The sequence below is a fragment of the Rhinatrema bivittatum genome, chromosome 2 (assembly GCF_901001135.1).
Source record: "Rhinatrema bivittatum chromosome 2, aRhiBiv1.1, whole genome shotgun sequence".
Classification (NCBI taxonomy): domain Eukaryota; kingdom Metazoa; phylum Chordata; class Amphibia; order Gymnophiona; family Rhinatrematidae; genus Rhinatrema; species Rhinatrema bivittatum.
The window spans coordinates 224,191,553-224,217,227 of NC_042616.1; the positions used below are offsets into that span (position 1 = coordinate 224,191,553).

The window sequence follows — 25,675 nt, forward strand, 5'->3', positions numbered from 1 at the left end:
CATGGAAAATCCATTTTCTAATACAAAACTTGTTTTTGTTAGCGCATATCTCTTAAGCATACTGGGGGCTGATTCATCTCCCCTGGGAATTACTAAAATTCTCATTTAAAAATGAATTTGATGTCTTGGGGAAATAAAAATCATTGCATCTTGAGTTTGAAAAACTCTGCAGAGACCCCCCCTTCCCCCTCCCCCCAAGCATCTCAGCAACCCTGAAGAAACCCCCCTTTAAGTGAGATTTTAGATCTGCCCACTTCCCTGCTCTCTGGTGCATACGACTGTACTTTATTGGATCCATTAAATATGTATCTGGTTTGTTACTCCTCTTTGGACATGTTGAATCATTCTACTGCTGTCACTAGCATCTGGAATTGGGTTGAAAAGCAAGGAGCATGCGCACGGCTTTCTGGGCGTCTTGGAGAGAGTCCTCACTTGGCCGGGGCCTGCAGGCCAGCTCCTGGCGTTCCGGGAGTTCTCTCTTCTTGTCTGCCAGGAGTCTCATTCCTGGGGGAGGGAGATACACACACACATATGCTCTCTCGCTCTTACACCTTCACTCACACACGCTCTTATTCGCTCAGACGGCCCCTTCTCTCATATACAGACTTAGGTTCCTTGTCTCATTGACACACGTACCCTTACATAGGCTCCCTCCCTCTCACTAACACCATCACTGTCTCATACTCACACAATCCCTCTCATTCACACACATACCCCCTCATACAAGTTCCCTCGGTCTCTCTCTCTCTCTCTCACGTTCACATGCACATTCCCTCATAAAGGCTCCCGCTCTCACACACTCACACACACACACACACACCTTCTCTCTGTCTCTCTCTCTCATACACTCCCTCATACAGGCACTCTCTGTTTCCTGCATCCCCCCCTTCACAAATGTTCCTTCTCTCTCTGCAACACGCATCCTTACACAGGTTCCCTTTCTCACACACACATGCACTCTCACTTTCCCACGCAAGCTCCCTCTCTCTATTTCATACACATACACAAACAGAGGGGCTGCTTGCAGCCCACCGAGTCTGCTTCTCTCAACGGTGAACAGAATGAGTGCCTTTCGCAGCCCGCCGAATCTCTTCTCTCGGACAAAGGAAGGATGGGCGCTGCTCGCGGTTGCCGAGTCTTCTCTCAGCCGCAAATGGGATGGGCTCCGCTTGCAGCCCACCGAGTCTCTACTCCTCTTGGCCACGAGCAGGATATGCTCTGCTCATGGCCCCACATGGCTGCTCTTTGCTGCCCCCTACTGGTTGGCGCCCTAGTTTGCCTAGTGGACATGCCGGCCCTGCTACACAGACTTGGAAGGTAAAAATATCTTTAATAAAAGTTATTATTGCCAGAGTTAGGATGGTGCACCAGGATCTCAGAGATCCCTCCTCAGCAGTGGGCAAGCCCTAATGGGAGGGTGGGAGCACATTTTACCATGGCAAAGAGCTTTTAGCCCAGTTGTGTTGGGTTTTTAGGAGATCATTTTATAATGGCCCGCATATGTTACATACATTTTCAAAGTGAACTTACACTCATGAGTTCATTTTGAAAATTGTCCCGCCAAAACCGCCTGCACACAATTGCATCTGCTGTTTGGTGCAGATAATTTAGCCATGAAAATTTGTTGACGTAACTTTTTTAAATAAAAAGTTTTCCACATTCCTGTCCCTGGAACACCTCTCCCACATGCAGGCAGCTAGAAGTGTGCACATACAGGTCTTACGCGAGGTCTTTTACCTGCAGATCAGGTGGGCCGTGATCTAAAAGGTATTTCCACTGTTCTCCCTGTGGAAAGGCCTTTTAGAATTACCCTCCCTGTCACTGATTCAAGGTGACATGATGAGTAAATTTGAGAGATAGGATTTGGCTTTCCAGGTTTCATCACCATATGTTCTGCTCGAGTGATGCTCACACTGGGCCTTTGGGGCCCCTCCTCCTCCCCACAAGCCAGTGGAATTTGCAGGCTATCCTTAATGAATGTGTATGAAATATATTTGCATACAGCAGAGGCAGGGCCTGCAAACATAGCTCATGCATATTCATTACAGGTAGGTTTGTCAACTGACTCCAGATTTTCAGGACAGGTTGATCCAGTCCTGGTTTTACCCCATTGCATGCTGGGACTTATTCAGATTTCCCTATAGCATTCTCTAAGAAAAGCAAGCGTATAAGTAGTTGCATGCAGGAGAGTAAAACCAGGACTGGATCAACCTGTCCTGAAAGTCTAGAGCCAGTTGGCAACCCTAATTACAGGAAATCTGAAAACCCGACTAACTCATCTGTACTTTCAGCACTGAACATAATTTGTGTGGCCATCCAGAAAAGTTAATGGCAGTTCCTTTTATGAAGTTCAGCTTGTATTGGAGAACAGTTTTCGGTGTATTGACTATGTCTTTATCCCATTCAGTGTGCTTGAGAAAAGTATTTTGAGCACCTCTTGAATCATTATAGTCAAATGTGGAAAGAATGACTACCACAAACCTCTGTTTTTATCATTTTGTTCCATAGGCCAAAGGCATGCTAAACTGAAATCTTTAGACATGCTGTCTAATTCATTTGGAATGAATTATCTCCACGCTTTGTGCACTGGCAGTTTGCTGTTCTTAGTAAATTGGTTTACTCAGTTCAAATTGTTGCATTTTAATTCATCTCCAGGAAGAACTCCAGCAACACCAATTTGGAAAGTGGCTTCTACAGCAGTTGTCTTCATATTAATTAATTTAAGCCATGTAGAGTGTACAATAAAAATTAATAGGCAAACTGTCAGAATAGAGAATTCAGAACTTAAGCATGTTTTCCTCCGAACTGAGCAGCTAACTTTTCTCTCCCTTTAAAGCTAACAAGTGGCTGTGCGCTTAGAAAGGGGTTTATTAATCTTTGTTCTGTGCTAATTCCCCTCTTAACACCTCTTTGGTGGTTTTCCAAAAAAGAATTGGATTATCTTTATGAACAGCATTATTGATAACATAGTCAGACCATTTCCTTTCCAAATAAGCTGGAAACTGTTTAACCGCATAGTCAAAGTGGCACCCTCCATCTTTCACTCACCCTCCCTGACACCCTATCTCCCAGAATACAAATCACCAGGCAATGATCAGAGATCACTAGGGATTTTATAACAGCATTCTGAACCCTGGGAAATGGACTCTCTGACACTAGCAAATAATAAGTGTGGGATTTGGAGTCATGAGATCTAGCAAGGTATGTGAAATCCTTAACCATGGGGTTCAGAATTCTCCAAATATCCAAAACTTATAAATGCCTACATAAAAAAAAAATGTACCCCTTCATCTTTTACAAGCTTTGCTCCCTGTGACTGTCTGTCTGTCCAGCATAGGGTCACTTATATAATTGAAATCCCCTCCCAGAATAATTGTAGCTGGACCTAAAGCATTCATCTGGGATAATATCTCTACTCAGAAAGCTGGTCGTACTGGTTTGATGCATATATATATATATATATCTCCAAGTTCATTTTCCTGTTCCATGTAAGACTCACATGTTAAGTCACTCCAATGTTATATGTAAACCGAAATGATTAGCAACATTGTTGCTAGAATTTCGGTATATAAAAAAATGTTAAATAAATAAATAAATATAGAGGCTAGAACAGGGGTCGGGAACCCATGGCTCGCGAGCCAGATATGGCTCTTTTGAGGGCTGCATCTGGCTCGCGGACAAGTGTCGCCACACTTCGCGGTTCCCCGCTGACCCAGCTGCTCCCCGGTCCTCCGCCGCCCGGGCTTAAAATGCTGTCAGCCCGGGCGGAACGCGGCAGGACAGCTGGAGTCAGCGGCACCGGCATGCTCTCTTCTCCTCCCCCCCCCCCCCCCGCGGCCCGGAAGAGGAAGTGGAGAGCATCGGGTGCCTGCGCGGGAAGAAGAGACCACGTCTCTTCTTCCCGCGCAGGCACCCGATGCTCTCCACTTCCTCTTCCGGGCCGCGGGGGGGGGGGGGGGGGAGGAGAAGAGAGAGTCAGCGGCACGACTGGAGTCAGCCGGGTGCCTGCGCGGGAGTCATCGGGTGTCAGCCGGGTGCCAGCGCTGGAGTCATCGGGTGCCTGCGCGGGAGTCTTCCCGCGCAAGCACCCGATGCTCACCACTTCCTCTTCCGGGCCGCGGGAAGAAGAGAGCGCACCGGCGTGCTCTCTTCTTCCCGCGGCCCGGTAGAGGAAGTGGTGAGCATCGGGTGCCTGCGCGGGAAGAAGAGGCCACGCTAATGTCCGACGGGAAGAAGACTGCAGCGCGGCTCGGAGGAAAATGAAGAGTTTCAACCGCGACCGATGGGACTCCGCCTTCGCCTCCGCGAGGGCTGAAAATGAAGGAGGTTAGCGTTGGAAAGAGGCTGCTGCTGCTGCCGCGAGTTCCCGGGGTGGGGGTGGGGGAGAGTGATAGTGAATGAGCGAGCAAGCATGTGTGTTTGAGATCCTGTGTGTGTGAGTGAGAGATTGCATGTATGTGAATGATTGAGAGCCTGTATATGTGAAAGAGAGTATGTCTGTGATTGAGAGCCTGCCTGTGAGAGAGAGCATGAATGTAAGTTTACCATTGGGAACCTGTATGTGTAAGTTTGTGATTGAAAACTTGTTTGTGTGAAAGAGTATGTGTGTATGATTGAGATCCTTTGTGTGTGAGAGAAATCATGTGTATGTATGATTAAGAGCCTGTGTGTATAAGTAAGAGAGAGATCATGTGTGTCTGTGTCTGATTGACAGCTGGTTTAGGTGATGGAGTATGTGATTGAGAGCCTGTGTTTCAATGAGAGAGAGAGACCATGTGTGTCTGTGTGTGATTGAGAGCTGATTTAGGTGAGGGAGCATGTGAGTATGTGATTGAGAGCCTGTGTGTAAATGAGAGAAAGAGAGGACATGTTTGTAAGCATGTGAATGAGAGTCTGTGTGTGAGAGAAATGTGTGTGATTGAAAGCCTGTGTGTGTGTGTAAGCGTGAAAAGATAGACAGCATGTGTGTAAATGTGTAATTAAGAGCCTATATAAGTGAGAGAGAAAAAGCATGGGTATATGTGAGTACTGAGAGCATGTGTGTATAGGTGTGTCATTGAGAGCCAGTGTGAGAGAGAGTGCTGGTATGTGACTGAGAGAGAGGAGAAAGTTCCAAGCAAACCACCCCACCTCCTCCTAATTCAGAACAATCTCAGGACACCTGGATATCAAACGTTCCCAGGTATGCAGAGCAAAAAAATTTTTGTATCCTTATTATTTTTCATTACTGGATCTTTGTGTCTGCTATTTTGAAATATTTTGTTGGTATCTGGAAATGTTTTATGAGTTTTTAATTATTGGATATTCCACTCATCAGCTGTTTCGAAATATGTTCTTTTTGTTAGTACAGTTTTACTGCTGATGATTTTATATTTCTTGATTTGTTTTATAAGGATGGGTGATGTTTCTTTTTTCCTTTGTTACACTGCATACAGAGACTCTGGCTTGTTGCAGTTTCCAATTCAGTTTTTTCTGCATGCTTCTTGTTATGCGTTTTGGTCTCTTTATTCTATGTTAGGTGAGGGACAGCACGTGATTCAGGTGAGGTTTTCTGCTGGCGTGTTGTTTCTGTGTAGGACTCTATAGCAGCCTGACTTGGTCCGTTTTCCTAATAGAAGATGTATGTATTGGTGTCTTAAGGCCTGGTGTAATATTTTCAGAGACTTATTGTACATTAAAAGTGTGATCTTACATAAAATGCACACATTTACTTGTATTTAGTTTTAAACATATTGTATGGCTCTCATGGAATTACATTTTAAAATATGTGGCGTTTATGGCTCTCTCAGCCAAAAAGGTTCCTGACCCCTGGGCTAGAATGACATCCTCTCTGAATCACTTCCCTGCTACAATCATGTATCTCCTCTTGGAATCCATAATTGACTTCACTAACTGAAAGGAAATACTTTTATGAACTAGGATTTCCACTCTACAGCTTTTAGTTGTCCCTTGTGTGCTGAAAATTTGCACCACCCAACGTTTTCACAACTTATGTTCTTTTTTCAACATATGTGTTTCCTGCAAGATGGCAAGTTTACATCCCAAATGATTTAGATGTGATAATATTTTTCTCTCTTAACTGGAGTGCTACATACGTTCTATGTTATCAATTTAATTTGGGTCCCCATTCCATATTTATGATGTAAATTCCAAGCCAGAATAAGCAATTCATTACCAAAGGGCTCCACCTTGTTCCAGTGTGAACAGCGGGCTCCCTGGATATACATGGATATACCAACATCACAACAGAACAGAACTTTATATGTGAAGGACGTGCCCAGAATTTACGTTTCCAGATCTCTGCCAAGTTCCTCCATGGCTCCATCCAGCCCTCTCCCATCTCCACCCCTTCCTCACGCCCTACCCTCCCACCATCCATCCTCCCTCCCACCAATCCCCACAAAGAACCCCAAACTAAAACCAAAGTAATTTCATCTAGGAGTGCAAGGCACTCCTAGTGATGCGTTCGTGTGCCACCCTCCACCCTCAAAGTCAGAATTTACATTGATGTCTTGATATAGTATTAGCCGATAGTGCAGCCGCATGTCAGCTTCTGGATAACATAAATAAATACATAACAGTCCCAGGTTTATTCTAACGATTCTGCTAAGCATCTGGCTCATTCCCCAAAGCTTGTGCTGCTTGGAATTCTAAGTGACCGATATAGTAGCATGATCATCATCCCACCAGGCAAAACATAAACATCCCCCTGCACCATCAAATATTAGGAAAAACAAAGACAACGTCAGTGTCTGGAGACCCACGGAATATCACTTCATCTGCTCAAATATTATCACTCTCAGGAGTCCACACCCCATCCCCATAGCAGGGAATTAAAAAAATAAAGTAAAGACCAACTGTCTCCTCTGCAATAGTCTATAAACATAACAGCTTTGTTGTACCAGAGAACTCATCAAATTCAAACATTTACTAAACTGGATGAACACTGCCACACTTATCATGCATCCGATTATACATAACAGCTTTGCAGCCCAATCGGTCTTCAGAATCTCACTACAGGCCTCTCATCCATCTCCATTTTGCAAACTGTTAGCAAACACTTTGGCTGCTTCCACAGAGTCAAAAACTTGGAGAGAATTCTTATGTCATGCCCTCTACTTGGCAGGATATTGCAGAGCAAATTTCACAGTTTCTGAACTAATATAGAACATATCGGTTCAAATTCTTTCCTCTGGGCAAAAATCTGGTTAGAAAAGTCCTGGAACATTAGAATATGCTGACTGTGATAATGAAACTCTCTTTTCTTGTAGTGTGCTTGAATCAAAGTGACTTTTTGGGCATAGTTGAACACTTTCAAAATGACTGCACATGGTGTTTTCCAGCCAGTGGCTTACTTCCAAGCCTCTGTGCATACTCCATCACCAGCTTGCCCTGGAGCTCCTCAAGACCTAGCTCCGACGAGAACCATGTTTCCAACAGGCCCACCAATGAATGAACAGCAACTGACTCCAGAGGCCTATGAGCCTGAGATTATTTTTTAGCGATCTTTTTTCTAAGTCATCAATTTTATTTTCTTTCTCTGCCAGAGATTTTGCCAGACCCATTTTCTTTTAGGAATTTGGTGTTGTCTTCCGCAGTGATGTTGTGGCTCTCCACTGTTTCCAAACGGGGACCTAAATCTGACAGTGTATGCTTCACATCAGCTATTTGCTCAGAAAGATAATTACAAATTACCATTCAACGCTGCAACTATCGCCAGTGTTAGCTCAGACACAGCCACTTCATCCAGCAAGCACGGCGGCACATTTTCTCTGCGATGGCCATCTTGGTTTTAGTGAGTTCCGTTTTTTCTTTATCTTTTTTTCCGGATCTGGAGTATATCACCTTAAGTGATTTCTGCACAAACTTGTTCATAGACCTTTCAGATTTAGTAGGCTTCAATTTCTGACCTGTGGGAGCCCAAAGAACTGCGGAATTGACCTGTGGGAGCCCAAAGAACTGTGGAATTGTAACTATAATGGGGGATGGCACCTGGAGCTCAGGAGCACACATCTCCCCGAGATCACCATATCATGTGACTCTAAACAGGCGCATCTTTAACTGGAGATTTAAGATTGATTAGGGCTTTTATGAATCTGACAATTGTAGGTTTATGGGAGATAGGAACTCTGCCCAAATTTTCGTGGCATGCTGCTACAACATTGACTGAGTTAGTTTTCAATTTCAAGTGAGAAAGGCTTAAGAGGTATTGAAGTTAAAGGGGAACAGGACATTTAAAGGGATCCTGATTGAAGCTTGAACACCAGATAGAAAACCTTTTCCATTTGAAGTTGTAAGATCTTCTGGGAGGGTATTTTTTGATGCTAAAATAACCTTGCTTACTTAGTAGGGAATATATAGAAGACACTAGTTGATTTTCAATATCCATGGAATCAGAGCAAAAGACTGAAAGTTGGGATGAAGAAGATTCCCATTTCACTGCATAATCAGGGATGGGAATACTCTCAATATTACTGGATTCTGAACAGTTAGGCATTGAAACCATGGAAACCAAGTTTGATATGGCCAAAAAGGCATCAGAATCAGTAGACCTTTTTCCCTTCTTAATTCCTGAATTATTTTGACTATAAGTGAAATTGGGAGAAAGGGGACAGAATGCACAGAGAAGATCTTGAATCCATGGGATTGAAAAAGCATCTGTCACTAGATTGTCCCTTGCTGGCTTCCTGAAGTAGTAGGTGAGGACTTTGTTGTTCAATGAAGTCACAAAAAAGTCTATTTGCAGAGTGCCCCAAAGTTGAAAGAGTTCCTGTGCTTTGTGAACTTCCACTGACCATTTGTGTGGTTATAGCTGGCAACTTAGTGTGTCCAATATTTAAGAACATAAGAACATACCATACTGGGTCAGACCAAGGGTCCATCAAGCCCAGCATCCTGTTTCCAACAGTGGCCAATCCAGGCCATAAGAACCTGGCAAGTACCCAAAAACTAAGTCTATTCCATGTTACCATTGCTAGTAATAGCAGTGGCTATTTTCTAAGTCAACTCAATTATTAGCAGGTAATGGACTTCTCCTCCAAGAACTTATCCAATCCTTTTTTAAACACAGCTATACTAACTGCACTAACCACATCCTCTGGCAACAAATTCCAGAGTTTACTTGTGCGTTGAGTGAAAAAGAACTTTCTCCGATTAGTTTTAAATGTGCCACACGCTAACTTCATGGAGTGCCCCCTAGTCTTTCTATTATCCGAAATGGGTAGATTCACATCTACCCATTCTAGACCTCTCATGATTTTAAACACTTCTATCATATCCCCCCCCCTCAGCCGTCTCTTCTCCAAGCTGAAAAGTCCTAACCTCTTGTCTTTCCTCATAGGGGAGCTGTTCCATTCCTCTTATCATTTTGGTAGCCCTTCTCTGTACCTTCTCCATCGCAATTATATCTTTTTTGAGATTCGGCAACCAGAATTGTACACAGTATTCAAGGTGCGGTCTCACCATGGAGCGATACAGAGGCATTATGACATTTTCCGTGTTATTCATCATTCCCTTTCTAATAATTCCCAACATTCTGTTTGCTTTTGTGATTGCCGAGGCACACTGAACAGACAATTTCAATGTGTTATCCACTATGACGCCTAGATCTCTTTCTTGGGTTGAAGCACCTAATATGGAACCTAACATTGTGTAACTATAGCATGGGTTATTTTTCCCTATATGCATCACCTTGCACTTATCCACATTAAATTTCATCTGCCATTTTGATGCCCAATTTTCCAGTCTCACAAGGTCTTCCTGAAATTTATCACAATCTGCTTGTGATTTAACTACTCTGAACAATTTTGTATCATCTGCAAATTTGATTATCTCACTTGTCGTATTTCTTTCCAGATCATTTATAAATATATTGAAAAGTATGGGTCCCAATACAGATCCCTGAGGCACTCCAGTGCTCACTCCCTTCCACTGAGATAATTGTCCATTTAATCCTATTCTCTGTTTCCTGTCTTTTAGCCAGTTTGTAATCCACGAAAGGACATCGCCACCTATTCCATGACTTTTTCTTTTCCTAGAAGTCTGTCATGAGGAGATAGACCACTATAAGATGCATCATTTGAAATTACCCATTTTCAAATCTTGCCGGTCTCCTGACAAAGGCGTATAGATCCTGTCCTTTCTTGTTTGATGATATATCTGCTTGATTGTCTATTTTGATCATCACTTTGTTCTTTAATTGGGGATTGAATACCTGTTGAGATCAAATTATGTGAGAACAAAGATTGGAGGCATCTGTGATTGCCATAATTTGAAACTTAGGTTGGTGAAAAAGCTGACTTACTTCAATAAATTTGAAGGTTTCAGCCAACATGCCAAAGAATGTATGAGAGTGTTGGATATCTTCACTTTGTGTGAAGGTGTGGTTCCATTGAAACTTCAGGTACCACTGAGCTTGTCTTATGTTAAGATGTGCAAAAGGGATAACATGGAATCTTGCCACCATGTGGCCCAGAATCTTCATGAAGAAACAGGTTAGTGTGTATTTGCCCTCTGCTGAGGGAGGAACACTTTTCTTCTCTACTAATTGAAGTTCAGAAGGAATCTAATTATCTAAAATATAGGAAGATGATAAAGACTTGGTTATTTAAGCAGGCATATGAATTGTAGAGTTAGCAAATATGCATTATTGACACTGAACATTAAAGTTATGCCTGTCAGTCACAGACGGCTGTGAACGCGAGTACTCACTGCTTGCTCTACGCTCCTGCCCTCCCCGGGTGTGCTCGCTGCGCGGGCCTGCCTACACCGCCGTGTTCTACGTGCCTCCTTGCGGTGGCATGGATGTCGCTACTTCCTACTCCGATGTCGGGCCTTCCTAGGCGCACGCGCGCATCACAGGCCCCATCTTTGAAGCCATTTCGGCGAGAACCTCAGGGGCGTCTGTGTTTGATGATGTCATCGGACTCCTGTACTTAAGCTCCATCTTTGCCCCCAGCAAGCCGAGTTAGCAACAAGTTCCGTAAAAGTCCTCTACGCCTGCCTCTAGTTCCTGAGACACCGCTTCCTACCTGCCTCTTGGACCTTGTCTGGCACCCGCTCCTCGGGGGTCAGTGTGCGCTCCTACGGGGCTTGCTCCCCTGGCCAACCCCGCTTCTCGGGCTGTCCCCGCACCTCTTAGGTCCTATCGAGCTACCAGCTCTACCACTCAGTTCTCCCTTGGAACCTATGTGGCAACTAGTGAGTCTCTCGGCTGGCCTTCTCCGCTCCTCGGGGTTGCGCCTGTGCTTATCAAGACTGTCCACGCTCTCCCGCTCCTTGAGCCACGCTCACCATTTTAGAGACTACCTTGAGCTCCCCCGCTCCACGGGGTCTGCTTCGCGGTGTACTAACACTGCCAGCTGTCCCGCTCCTCGGGCCTACTTCTCTACTGTTCAGCAGGCTCTCCTCCGATCTCCAGGTACCTGTCTACGTGGGCTGCTGAGATCGGGATCGGGCTTTCCTGCCTCGTGGATTGGCCTGCACTCTCCTGTCTATGCCCACTACACTGCAGCTCCGCCCCTTGGGGCTGTCCCACCGGAGAATCTCCTGCACGGCTATTCCTGCGCCCACTGCTCTGCAATCTGCCTGGCGCCTCTCTCTCTTCAGGCTCTCACTCCAAATACTGTCTATAGTCTGATACCCTACGGAGGTCACCTCCTGGTTTCTGGGGATCTCCCTACTACTGTGCCCTGAGTTTCCTGCTATCTCCTATATCTCGCCTCCTGACGGTGTGGACCTGTGGGGCTCCTCCCCACAGGCTGTATCAACTAGCACCTTGGGCCAAGGGCCCACATACACACCAACCATAACAATTAATAAATTAGGAATTTGGAAGAATCTATAGTAAGACATTTTAGGTATTTTAAGGTATTATCTATTCAAAATTTTACTTTGCAATTTTAGGTTATCCATGAACATATGAACATATGAATTGCCATATTGGGTCAGACTGAGGGTCCATCAAGCCCAGCATCCTGTTTCCAACAGTGGCCAATCTAGGTTACAAGAACCTGGCAAGATTCCAAATGGTAAATAGATCCCATGCTGCTATTGCACAGTGATGAGTTGGAGCTATTCACTAAAAGGATAACTTTCAAACAGCTGCATGCTAGCCCATATACATGTGTATATGGATGTGTGAAAATCTACTCCTGTATTTATAACTGCACATATATGGTATATGCAGGATATAAAATATGCATAAATTTACCCAGCAACATGCATATGCATGTAAAAAAAACATGCAAATACATATTTCTGATTTATCCAGCCAATTAGTGGCAAAGCTGCCATTTAGTTGGACAAGTCTTAAAATGTCACCCATCCAACAAGAATGTAATGCTTCTATTTATTGATGGCACTGAAGGCATCTTTTTATGCGCTGATGTGTTATCTAAACCTCTTTTCTGGAGGGGGAATGGCACCTGTGCCAAGACATTTCCAAGCTTTTTTTGATTTAGTCGTTGATTCCTAAGCTGTAGATTGTTTCCTCTTCACTGCCATAGAGGAGATCTCAGGAGAATTTAAACATTTTCTGAGCATGTAGCTTCTAGATCTCCTGGCCCTGAGGGACAACAGAGACAGGTAGCACCTTGGACCAAGATGAGGTTGGTGCTACCCACAGAGAGGAGCCCTGCAGGTCCTCACCATTGGCAGGTGGAGCTGGCTGCAGCAGAGGCCCAACAGGAACTTCACTAATACCAGCCCACATTCCCCTTAAGTTGTGCCCTCGGGTGGCGGGGCCGGCTGGACTTAAGAGCGGGTCTCTGCAGAGATGAATCTGGGTCCTAATTTGCATACCTTGATTTAGTGAATCGCGCGCCCAGGAGAGTGACCTGGGCGCGCGTCGGGAGAGCGGGCGTTCGCTGGCTCTCCCGCGAAGTTTTCTGTATCGGTCCGTACGTAAGGTATCCCTTCAAGTATAGGTAAAATGTGAAGGACCACGCATTTGAAGGCAGTAATCTGTGGATCTGGAGGGCCTGGCGGAAACCACTGGGATTTCCTTGAAATTACAGACAGATAGAGATGATACTGAGGAGAAAAACAGTTACATTTTTTACAAACATAGAAAATGTTGCAAATAAGTTTGTAAATTAAATGCATTGTAGTGTACTGTAGGAACAAAGGAGAGGCCACGCTGGAGAACATCCAATTCGACGTTTCTTTGAAAGTTTCAGTTTTCTCCTTTTTCCCCCCAGTACTTTTCCAGTGTGTCTTCTTCTCCTTATCCGTTTGGCAGTTTCTTTGCAGGTAATATTGGGTATTTCACCCAACAGTACTTTTTCAGTGGTAGGCTTTTCTGTTTTTATGAGGTTTGCTATGCTCTCTGCTCACATCCTTCTATACTAATATTATTATTTTATTTTACTTTGTAGCATGCTTTAAATTCGCGATGCGCGAGATCAGCATAAAGGCCTTACTGGCCACATGTGTTTTGAATGCCTCAGGAGAACGGGCTCCTTCCGGTGAGGATTTTTTTTCTTTGACCACCTGCCTCCTGGTCCTGCTCATCTTCTCAGCTGCTGGTGGGATGGGGTCCACTGGGGGGCCTCAGGGACCTCCTTCACTTCTTGGCCGCAACTGGGATGGGTCCACCGGCAGCCTTGCAGGCCTCTTCCTCTTCTCGGCCGCTGCTCCCCTGGATGTGCATGCCTGGTGTGTTCGCTGCGGCCCTGTGGCAGGGCCTCTCTTCTTGGGTCACCAGGCAATGCTGATTGGATGGGCTTGAGCCCAAAGTGAGTGGGCCAAGGTCCACCCAGACCCACCCATGGCTACACCACTGATTGATATATATATATATATATATATATATATATCAATCACCCTCAGTTCAACAAACAAGTTCCAGCAGTTCCAAAGGTAAATGGTGAATGAACTGAGGGTACTTTTCATTGATCATCTTTGAACCTGGTAGAATTTATTGTGAACTTTGTAACAGATCTCCATGATCTGCAATGACACAATAGAGAACACTTATTTAGAAAATAAATCAGAGAACTTGCTGTGCTTAACATACGGTATTATACAACACATGTTCCATTTGAAAAGTACTATTAAATATCTCTCCAAAACAATCACATAAAGAGGTACAGGGTCATGCAGTGATATTGTTTTTAGAATGGTATGAGTGTGTGTCTATGAATGAGTTATTTGTGAGATGTGTGAAATAAAATAAATATTGAAATATTCTTTACTTGTAAGAAAAGGCAACGGACAGGTTTTTATAAAAATCAATAAATATTGTAATAAAGTTCTAATACTGATTAAATATTTATTGAGGGAGGTATTGGTTTGTTTGGGTTTTTTTTAGAGACTCAAAAAAGAAATGGAAAAAATAAATAAAATTAAGTAAACAAACCTAAAGGCAAACAATTGACAAAAGGCTTTAAGAGAGAACAAAACTTTGTCTTATTGCATGATCCAAAAAGCCTGAGGAGATCTGTGCAGTACTGGCTGCATGGGAAGATCCGAGCTTCTAGGTTTTTCTGAAAAACCTTCTCGTTTTTTCTCAGATCCTCTCCGTGTCGTTGGATGACATCACCCCACAGAGAAATTTCCCATTCTTTCCTTGGGTAAAAGTGAGCATGGGAAATGAACTATGTACTTTTCACCTGTGAGAAAAGTACAGCGCTCAGAGGCAGAGCTCAGTTGGGAGAGGAAGCAACAATGTCCATTTCTAAAACTCCTGTCCACATAAAAAGCAGGTACAAACCTACTCTGGTACTTTTTCCTTTAACAGCTTTTTAAAGGGAAAGTATGCACATATTACATTTTTGAGAATTAATGCAGAGTTTGTGGGTAAAAGTATCCATGGACTTTGAAAATTCCTGCATAGAAGAGAATTTTCAAAAGAAGTTTCCTGGATACCTAAGGAGTTGCCTTTCCCATAGTGGCCAAAGGTTTGCTCATTGTTTCTCAATACTTTTGGCTGCAGTGAAAAGGGTTGGGCCCAAGGGTGGGGAAAGCACTGTGTGAACTTCACAGCAGGTGCAAACTCCACAGATACAAAAGTATCACGGTCCCCGCTTTGCTCAAATTTTCAAAGGAGAATTTCTCTTTTAAAATTAGCTTGAATGTTTGGGGACCTTCAGACACTGTGGGCAATTTGAAAATTGTCCCTACAAAGAAAATTTGTAGCATCCACCCAGGTAGGATGCCTTCCTCCGATGTTTGGTTAAAAATACTTTGCCACTATTGCAAGTGTATAACTGTTCTCAGTTTCTTTTCTCCAAAATCCCAATTATCTTATGTTGTAATTCTTACATAAAATACATTGAATGTTAATATAAATTTGTGGATGATATAATTGCTGTTAGAATACACAGATGATATACAGAATATTCAATCTTAAAATATGAAGTGTTTGTGTATTTTTTGCCTGAACATTTAAAGCTGTTTATTGATTCCCTGAAAAGGGCACTCCAGACCACCTCTCCAATAGTAAGTCCCATAAATTAGGTATATGAAATAAAGGATAGATTGCATGTTATATTTCCAAGAATTTATTTTCCTTTATTCATAAGCTCCTAATTTTTTGTGACCTCCTTTAACCGAATCTCAGCCCCATTAGTGGTCTATGTTAAAAAGAATGATTATATAATGATATGTATTATTTTTTATTTGAAAAAATTGTTTCTTTATTTCTGTGCAAAGTATATTGCTTTGTAAATTATTTTAGAAAATGAAATAAATACATTAAAAAATATGTAAAAATTAATTAAAAAAAAATAAAAAAAAATACTTTGCCACTGAATATTTAAAATTGAAACTCTGTAGCCGCTGGGCATATTTATTAGGTTACCAGATATAGAATAGCCAGTAAGCAATTGTTTCCCATGTAGCTGAAAGGACAAATAAGCCAACAGGTGAAAATGCGCTAGCCCTAACACAGGCATTAATGCAAACTGAATGCACCTAACTTATGTTAAGCACATTTAATGCGATAATGCCTTTGTGTTAATGTTAAAGGCACTTTTTTTAACAGTAACGTGGCTTAACGTATAAAAATGCAAATGAGCAGAGCAATGCAAAAATATGCAAATCATCTCATTTAAGTGTAGAGCAGTTTGTGTTAACTAATGCCAAAGATCATGCAAATACTTAACTAATTCTCTAGAAGTGGCGTTATTGAGCGTTTGCAGCTCTTTTAGGGGGTAATTTTAAAAGCCATATATGCACACAAAACAGCGTTTCATGCATGTAAACGGGTTCTTTGAAAATGTGCCGATTTTTGCAAGCAACAAGTATGAAGGTGAGTCGATTTTGTGTGTACTTTTATGCTGAAAAAGAGCTATTTCAGAGGCAGAGTTGGGGTGAAATTGGGATTTATGCACAAACTTTCTATTTTAAAAGGCATGCATGTAAATCCACAGGGACAAGTTATTCCACACCAGTACCAGGCGTGACTTTGTGCCCCTGGGGGGTGTGTGTGTGTGTGTGTGTGTCTGCGCATGCATGTATTTTCTGAAAATTACCCTCCCTAAGCAAAATTCACTAAAAGCTTCACACTCTGTAGTGAATCGAACTTTAGAAAAGCTGCTAGCATGTAGGTAAAGATTGCTCATTAACGCATAATTTTTTTGCGCTTTGATATATAGGCCCCTAAGTAAATTGGGAAGGAATGTTTTAAAGGATTTTGCATGTAAAAATAGCACATATGCATGTAAGTAGCGGGTATGCACATATGTGCTATTTTATAATCCTCAAGACTGTGGGGCAGATTTTAAAAAGATACGCACGTAGCCGCGCATATCTTTTAAAATCCGGGGTCGGCGCATGCAAGGCTGCGCAAAATCGGCAGCCTGCGCGCACTGAGCCGTGGAGCCTGCCTCCATTCCCTATCTAACCCCCCCCCCCCCCGGCCCTACCTAAATCCCCCCCACTACCTTGTTCGATGGAGTTACGCCTGCCAGACCACAGACACGCCCCCCTGGACCACCCATTTTAGCAAGCCCCGGGACTTATGCGCATCCTGGGGCTTTGTGCGCGCCGGCGGCCTATGCAAAATAGGCGCGCCGGCGTGCGAGTGCCCTGCGTGCATAAATCTGGCAGGATTTATGCGCGCAGGGCTTTTAAAATTTACCCCTATGCATTTACTTGTAGTATGCTGCATACATTTTTACCAGAAAAAATGGGCAGACTAAGGGCATTCCGCGGCAGGGTTCAGAAGTACACATGCAAGTTGCTATTTTATAAGAAGTAGACACCCATATATTAGTGAACTTGACAGAGCATTTTCAAACTTGCCAATGGACTCATGCAAGTGAAAGTGAATTTCTCTTTTGTCTGTAGTTTATTTATTTATTTAAACGGTTTATAATACACCTGTCTCCATTTCTAGTTGCTACAATATTAAAAACATCAAACAGAAAACATGAGTTAAACATATATCAAAAAATATATAAAAACAATAAAAGTCACCATGTAATCCATTAGATCACTACTAAAATATTAAGACACAACAATCAGTTTAACTCCTGAAAGATCTGTACAAGTAAATGGGCTTTCAGCAGCTTTCGAAACCTACAAATTTCATGTTCTGATTTTAAAGCTTCAGGCAAAACGTTCCATAAACAAGGACCAGCAACACAGAATAATCCGTCTCATGATTCTACTAGCTAGCTCTGTTTATCCGAACGGATTTCCAACAGCTGTTGTGAAGCAGACCATAGAGCACGAACTGGTTGATACATTTTCAAAGCCACATTGAAACAATTGGAGGCCAAGCCATAAATAGCTTTAAATACTAGCATACCAAGCTTAAATTTTATTCTCCAGCAAATGGGGAGGCGATGAAGTTTAAACAGACTAGGGCTGATGTGCTCTCAGAATTGGCTGAGAAGACTGAGTGAGCTGGTGGGGGTTCAGGGTGAAGTACTAGAGGGTCTAGGTGAACTGGAGAAGGCTGAACTGGTGGAGGTATTGACAAACTGCTGGCTCCAAGTATGCACACAAGTAAGTATTTTCAGAATAGTATGCATGTATACTTTAGAAAATACCTGCTTCTTCATTTAATTCTGGGTTACTGCATGCATATTGTTGCAGTTAGTTTGCGAATAAAGTATATATGTGTATTTTTTTTTTAATGGGTAGTGAAAACATGTTTTGCTGCATTGCAAATATATGCGTGCACTATAACATACACGCATTCTTTTGGGCAAAAATGCTAGCATAAATCTCTGTGTTTTCACTTATGCATGGAAATGGTTTACCACAGGCAGTTTGGAAAATTTGGCTGTTTATTAACAGTTTTTATTTCTAAATACATCATTTAGCCAAGCAGACACTCCTCTATTGTTGATTGTTATCTACACCTGATAAGAGAATGTAAGAACTCGCCTTTAAGTTGGGCTTTCATTTTTTACCTAAATAAATATATGTATGGTTGACATTTTTTAAGATTTGATTAATGGAGAAAACCTTTTTTGGAGCAGGTGTGTAAACTCAGCAAAATATATCCAGATAGAGAACGGAACTGAACATTTCTAGGAATTTCTATGTCCATTTACACTGACACTAGCAACTAGAGACATTCGTACTGTATATCTGCTTGTGCAAAGGAGTATCTTTTCAAAGAGATATTGCTGCCCAGTAGCATTTCAGGCAGTGCTAATCTGCATCTTTAATTCTGTTTCATGCAGATGTCTACAGCACAAGTATAGGATCAATCTGCCCCTAGCCAGTGTCATCATCTGCTTTCACGACGAGGCTTGGTCAACACTCCTGAGAACTGTTCACAGTGTTCTGGATACCGCTCCCAAAAGGTTGCTAAAGGAAATCATTTTGGTAGATGACCTCAGTCAACAAGGTAAGTGGCTTTTTTTCTGTAAATCCCATGTTTCAAAACTGTTGTGATACCATAATGCCAATTCACTAAAGCCACTTAAGTACCCATGCAAAAATTATTATTTTTTTTATACAGGAAACTGGCACTGATTTAAAAGCATGCTTTTAAGCATGGTTTATTGACGCTGGCTGCAGCATAGTGCTGGTGCAGGAAAGTTGAGCAGCAAAGGTGAAAGCATTGTGCAACCCTGCTGACCGAACAGTGTAACGTGCGTGCGCAGCTTTGCACACCTGTGCAAACAACTCAACCTGCACGCACCCTTACATGCAGTCCTGAGAGGAGGGAACGAGTGTCCCTGTGGCCTTATTTATTTTTATTTATTTATTTGCGTTTTTTCTATACCGGCATTCATGGTTAGAAACCACATCATGCCGGTTTACATGTAACAAGGGGTGAGAACAAAGAACAGAACATAAACAAGTGCAAGGAGATCAAAAAGTTACATTACAACAAGGGTCTTAAACTTGGAGGAGAGATAAGAATAAGAGAGTAGAACTGTAAGGATTACCTTATTTACATTATATACATTATACTGTGAAGTTTCTTGAATAAATTACTATCTCTTATAAAATTGTTATCATTTAGTTAGGATCTGGGAAGGCTTGTTTAAATAGCCAAGTTTTAAGTCTTTTTCTAAATGTTGGAAGGCAGGGTTCCTGTCTCAGTTCTGGTGGGATAGAGTTCCACAGAGTAGGTCCTGCTGTGGAGAAAGCCCTGTCTCTGAGAGTCTTATGGTGAAAGGTTTTGGCAGGAGGAGCCTGTAGTGAATCTCTGTAGGACTCTCTAATAGGTCTGGTGGAGGTGTGTTTTTTAAATGGGATTTGGAGGTTAAGTGGAGAGAGTTGATGGAGAGCTTTGTAGATGGTGGTAATGGACTTATATAAAATTCTATAGTGAACTGGTAGCCAATGTAAGTCTTTGAGAATCGGGGATATGTGGTCTCTTCTTCTTGTGTTTGTCAAAATTCTGGCTGCCGTGTTCTGAACCATCTGGAGGGGTTTAGTGTGGGAAGACGGTAGACCTAATAGAATGGAATTGCAATAATCTAGCTTAGAGAAGATTATTGATTGCAGGATTGTTCTGTAGTCGTGGAAGTGGAAAAGTGGTTTAATTCTTTTTAAGACGTGCAGTTTATGAAAGCAGTCCTTAGTGGTTTGAATTATAAAAGATTTTAGATTTAGCCGATTATCAATGATTGCTCCTAGGTCTCTTACTTGTGCTGTTTGAAAGCCGGTTGGTGGATTTGAGGCGAGGTTACTGTTTTCGTGAGAAATTATGAGTAGTTCGGTTTTTGAAGAGTTTAGTATTAGATTTAGACTGGAGAGGAGGTTGTCAATTTTTTGAAGGCAGTTTTCCCAGATTTTAATAGTATTTATGAGAGATTCTTTGATGGGGATGACAATCTGGACGTCATCTGCGTATAGAAAGTATTTGAGGTTCAGATTGGTTAAGAGTTGACATAGGGGGAGGAGGTAAATGTTAAAGAGCGTGGGGGAAAGAGAGGAGCCCTGTGGGACTCCTAGTGTGGAAGGATAAAACTGTGATTCTTTGTTATGTATTTTGACTTTGTATCCTCTGTTTCCCAAGAATGATTTGAACCAGGCAAGTGCAAAGCCTGTTATTCCGATGTTCGCTAGTTGATTTAGGAGAAGGGAGTGATTTACAGTATCAAAGGCGGCCGATAGGTCGAGGAGTATCAGCAGGTAGGCATGACCTTTATCAAGGCCCATGATTAGGTAATCTGTCAGGGATATGAGAAGTGATTCTGTACTTAAGGATTTTCGGAAGCCATATTGAGTGGGGAATAATATATTGTTGTCTTCAAGGTATTCTGATAATCTGGTGTTGACTAATTTTTCCATTACCTTAGCTATAAAAGGGAGGTTGGAGATTGGGCGAAAGTTGGAGGGATCTTTGGGATTTAAATTAGGTTTTTTTAATAGAGGTTTGATAGAAGCAATTTTCAGGTCGTCTGGATAGATTCCTTGGGCTAAGGAACAATTGATAATGTCAGTCAAGGTTTTGGAGATGGTATCTGGAATTAGCAGCAGTAGTTTGGAAGGGATATGGTCAAATGGGTGAGATGAGGGTTTCATTCTCTTCAATACTGATTTGGTCTCTGATGTTGCAATGGGTTCGAAGGCTTGTATAGAAATATTTTTGCAGTGATGGAGGTATGTGCTGGGTGGAGCTAGGGTATTCGGTTTCAGCTGTGATTGTAGATTCGAAATTTTGTTACTGAAGAAGATGGCCAACTCCTCTGCTTTTTCGTGCGCTTGGTTCAGTGGAATGTCTGGAGGGTTGACTTGAGTTAAGTTGGAGACGTAAGTAAAAAGGGCTTTTGAATCAAAGATGAGGTGGTGGATCTTGTGAGCGTAGTAGTCCTTTTTTGTTTTTAATGTAGTGCTCTTGTAAATGTGAAGGGCGAGTTTGTAAGCTGAGAGGGAGGTCGGTGATGGTGCTTTACGCCATTTACTTTCTTTTTGTCGAAGGGAATGTTTGAGTTTTTGGAGTTCTTCGTTAAACCAAGGTTGTTTTTTGGGGGCATTCCGTTTCGGTTTTTTTGTTGCCAGTGGGCAGAGTTTATTTGCTGCCGATAATGTGATGTTGGACCAGGAGTGGAGAGCTGAGTTGGGAGTAGCGATGTCTATATGAGGGAGTTCTAGGACAAGGTGTTCGTGAAGTTCATCGGATGAACAAAGATTTCTGTAAGTAAATTGAGGTTGAGGATTCAGTGTGTTGCTTGATTGTGCCAGCGAAAATGTGGTGGAGATTAAAGCGTGGTCTGACCAGGGGACTGATTTGCATATGGGTGGTGCTGAGTGTGAGATGCCTGCGTTTATATTTCTCCCTATCTAGTCACTTAGGGGTCAATATTCAAAGGCATGTCACCAGATAATTCACAAGTTATTTGGCTAAATGGCAATTTTATGAATATTGAGTCACTGATATGGCTACATTTTAGATGGATAAATCATTATCTGGCCATAATGTAGCTGCATAAAAAGGAAGCGTTCAGGAACATGGTAAAATTATCCAGCTAACTTAGCTGAATTTCATCTATAATTGGCTAAGTTAGTCAGATAACTATAGACCTGCTCAGAGCAGATGTAATGTTATTTATTTATTTAAAATCTTTTCTATACCGTTGCTAAGTTATATACCATCACAACGGTTTACATGTAGGCACATAAATTAATGTAGGTGATTGCGTACTATAGTACATTCTAACAGGTGCCACAAAAGGTTCAGTTACAATATATTGTTAAAGACAATCAATTGTTTAGTGAAGTAGGTCATGACCAGGTGTACTTGTAAGGTACTGTTCACGGGTAAAATTCATATTCATAGTGTTTACAATTACGATTATTGTGATATAGAGTTCATAGACTATTATAATGCACATTCTTAGAATAATGCTGTGCGCTGGTGCTCTTCTGCCTATTCCTGTATATTTTCTATTCTCCAGTCTCTTTCTAAAATGCTTGTTTAAAAAACCATGTTTTTAAACTTTTCTTAAATGTTTTGAGATCTCTTTGTAATCTGATCTCTAGAGGCATTGTGTTCCAAAGTGTGGGGCCTGCTAAAGATAAGGCCCTTTCCCTCACTTGGGTTAGTCTCACTGTCTTTACTGATGGAATGGTTAAGAGTGCTTTTTTTGCTGATCGAAGGTTTTTGTGTGGGACGTGTACTCGTAATGCTGTGTTTAGCCAGTCTGCTTTTCATCATGTATTAGTTTATGTATGGTACATAAGGCTTTGTATTTTATTCTGTGTTCAATAGGTTGCCAATGCAATTCAGCTAGAGTTTCAGTTATATGGTCCCTCCTTCTTTTTCTGGTTACTATTCTAGCTGCTGTGTTTTGAAGTATTTGAAGTGGCCTTAATGTTGTATTCGGGAATCCTAGTAAAAGAGCATTACAGTAGTCAGTGCTGGAGAAAACTAGTGCCTGAAGTATTGTTCTGAAATCAGCTAGTGTTAGTAGTGGTTTTAGTTTTCTGAGGATCATGAGTTTTGCATAGCCTTCTTTTACTTTTAGCGATATGTGCTGTTTTAGATTGATTTCTGGGTCCATTATTATTCCAAAGTTTCGTACTTTTTCAGCTAGTTCAATTTTCTGGTTGTTTTTGAGTATTATTGGAGTTTGAATGATTTCAATATTTTTCCGTTCTAAGTGTAGAAATTCTGTTTTTTCAATGTTAATCACAAGTTCCATTCAGTTTAACAATTGTTTTATTTTGTCTAGGTACATGTTAGCTAGGTTTAACATTTTCTCTACTGTGTCTGGCCTTTTGTGAACAGATAACCTGCCACTTAACCAGATATCTTCAAAAGATATCTGGTTAAGGGGGTCATTTTCGTAGTGTATCGCACACAAAAAGGGACTTTTCGCAGGCTTTGAATGCATTTGCATGTGGCACTGCTCATTACAAATTGTACATTGCACTAGATTTGTGTGAAAGGAAATAACATGCAGAAGTTGGTGATAATCAGAAATTTTGCCCATCTCCAAAGAGTGCGCGATGATGTGTTTTTATTGTGCAATAAACACCAAAATTGGCATTTATCATGTGCATATATATTATTGCAGCTTAGAAAATAGGCTCTTTAGGTTGTTTCAGAGCTTGTGCGAAAGGCATGGGGAGGAGGATAGGGTGTTAGATTAAGTCTGGGTCAGCCCTGAATTAATTATTAAGCAAAATATGTACGAGCATAGGGCACCAAGGGGGGGGGGAGACACAGAGTGTTGAAAATATGCATTTTTTCTGTTGCTGTTGTACTTGGAGGTGGACCCTTGTCCTGGAACAGTGTGGAAAGGCTCCCTGGTAGGGACCAGGAAGCACCTGCCCCCAGGGGGTGGAGCACAGGAGGAGACAGAGGCTAGGATGAGCTTCACCACTGGAAGCCCGCGGTCCCTCCGGGTGGAGCCCATAGGGACCCAGGCTGCTTGGACTTAGGTGGACCTCGCAGGGTCTACTGGAGAGGTAGTAGAGAGGCGTGCCCATGAGCAGCAAGGGAGCGTGGTTGGTCACTAGACTGTAGGCCTGGAGAACCAAGGAAGGCCAGTACAGCGTAGGCAATGACAAGGCAAGGACAAGCCAGAATCAGAGACGTGGTCAATGGCAGCCGGGGTCAGTTCTGAGGATCAGTCCGAGGAGTAGTCGATGAAACAAGGGTCAGGGTTCCAGAGGTCAGACGAGGTCACAAGGTGGGCAGAGATCAAGATCCAGGTAGCGAGCAGAATGGTCAAGGAACAGGCAGAAGTCAGTACTAGAGAGTCAGTCCAAAGGAACTACCTGGGGAGGCAGACAGACACTAGAACAGAAGGAAGCTGGAACAGGAGGACGCTGGAACAGGATTGGAACAGTAGGATGCTGGAACAAGACTGTGAACGCGGAGACAAACTAGTACACTTACAATGTTGACCCGATTGCCAAGGCAAGGAAGTGCAGGCAGGAACTTCCTTATATCATACATTCAATCAGGGCGCATTGCGGAGCTAGGACCCACCTCTGGCCCCACAAGAGGCCGGGCGGTCCGTGCATGCATAGGGGTGTGGCCAACGCCACTGAGGATGCCGAACTCCGGCGTGAGGCCTGGTGCACAGTGGAAGGCCCGCCGACTGTCACCGTGGGACACCGAGGCCTGGAGGAGCTCGCAGCTGCCACTGGGGAGGCTGACCCATGACCTGCAGAGGAGTTAGCGAGGTGAGCAGGCCCATGTGCGGACGGGACGCGCAACAGTACCTCCCCTTCTAGCCTCCCTCTACGCGGTCGTGGCTTTTCAGAATAGGTCCTGTGGAATGTCCTGAGGAGTTCTTTGTCAAGAATGTTATGGGATGGTTCCCATGAGTTCTCTTCGGCCCCATAACCCTCCCTGGCTAAGAGGTATTCCCATCTGCCTTGACGTTGAGGACCTCTCTTACCTGGAGTGACAAGTCTGGTTCGGTAGAGATCTGTGCAGGTGAAGGATCTCTGCGAGAGGGCCAGGAGAGGACCAATGGCTTCAAAAGGGAGACATGGAATGTGTTGTGAATGCCCATGGCACGAGGTAGTTGAAGTTGATAAGACACTGCTCCCACTCTTCGAAGAATTGGAAACGGGCCGATGAACTTGGGAGCCAGTGATGAGAAGGGAGTCTCAACCTTATGTGTTGAGTGCTTAACCATACCTTCTGACCAGGATGGAAGAGTGGAGCAATACGTCTGTGGGCATCTGAAGTGCGCTTGGATTGCTCGGCAGCCTGGGTAAGGCATTCTTTGACTTGATTCCACACCTGGCAGATGGTGTGGGCCATGAATTGCGTGGCTGGAGAAGGAACAGTCAGAGGAACTGGAAATGGCAACCGAGGTTGTCGCCCGAATACCACGGAGAACAGAGAAACATCGGTGGCAGCAGCGACATGGGTATTATGCGACAACTCAGCCTAGGGTAACAAATCGGATCAGTTGTCCTGCTGGTCATTCACGTAGGAATGAAGGAATGTTTTCAAGGTCCGGTTGGTCCTTTCAGGTTGACCATTGGCTTGTGGGTGATAGGCCGTCATGAAATTCAAGGCAATGTTGAACTTTTTACATAAAAAGAGTGCCAGTACCTGGCTGCAAACTGTGGTCCTCGATCGGATATGATTTCCTTTGGGAGTCCATGGAGACAGAAAATATGTTTCAAAAACAATTTGGCTATTCTGGGGCCAATGGGAGGCCCGGCAGGGGAATGAAGTGACCCATTTTTGAAAAACTGTCAATGATGACCGAGATTACGGTATTGTTCTGGGACAGAGGCAGGTCTGTGATGAAGTCTGTTGAGATGCTGGACCATGGCTCAGTAG

General features: G+C 43.0%; 1 protein-coding gene across 11 annotated transcripts in view; it reads left to right on the forward strand.

Moving 5' to 3' along the window:
• GALNT15 (polypeptide N-acetylgalactosaminyltransferase 15) overlaps positions 1-25,675 on the forward strand; it is a 129,880-nt gene that overhangs the window by 7,359 nt on the left and 96,846 nt on the right. For all 11 annotated transcript variants that reach the window (XM_029589223.1, XM_029589224.1, XM_029589221.1 and 8 more), the window contains exon 2: positions 18,642-18,808. In XM_029589223.1, the coding sequence (XP_029445083.1) occupies positions 18,642-18,808 (167 nt within the window). The remainder of the gene's footprint in view (positions 1-18,641; positions 18,809-25,675) is intronic.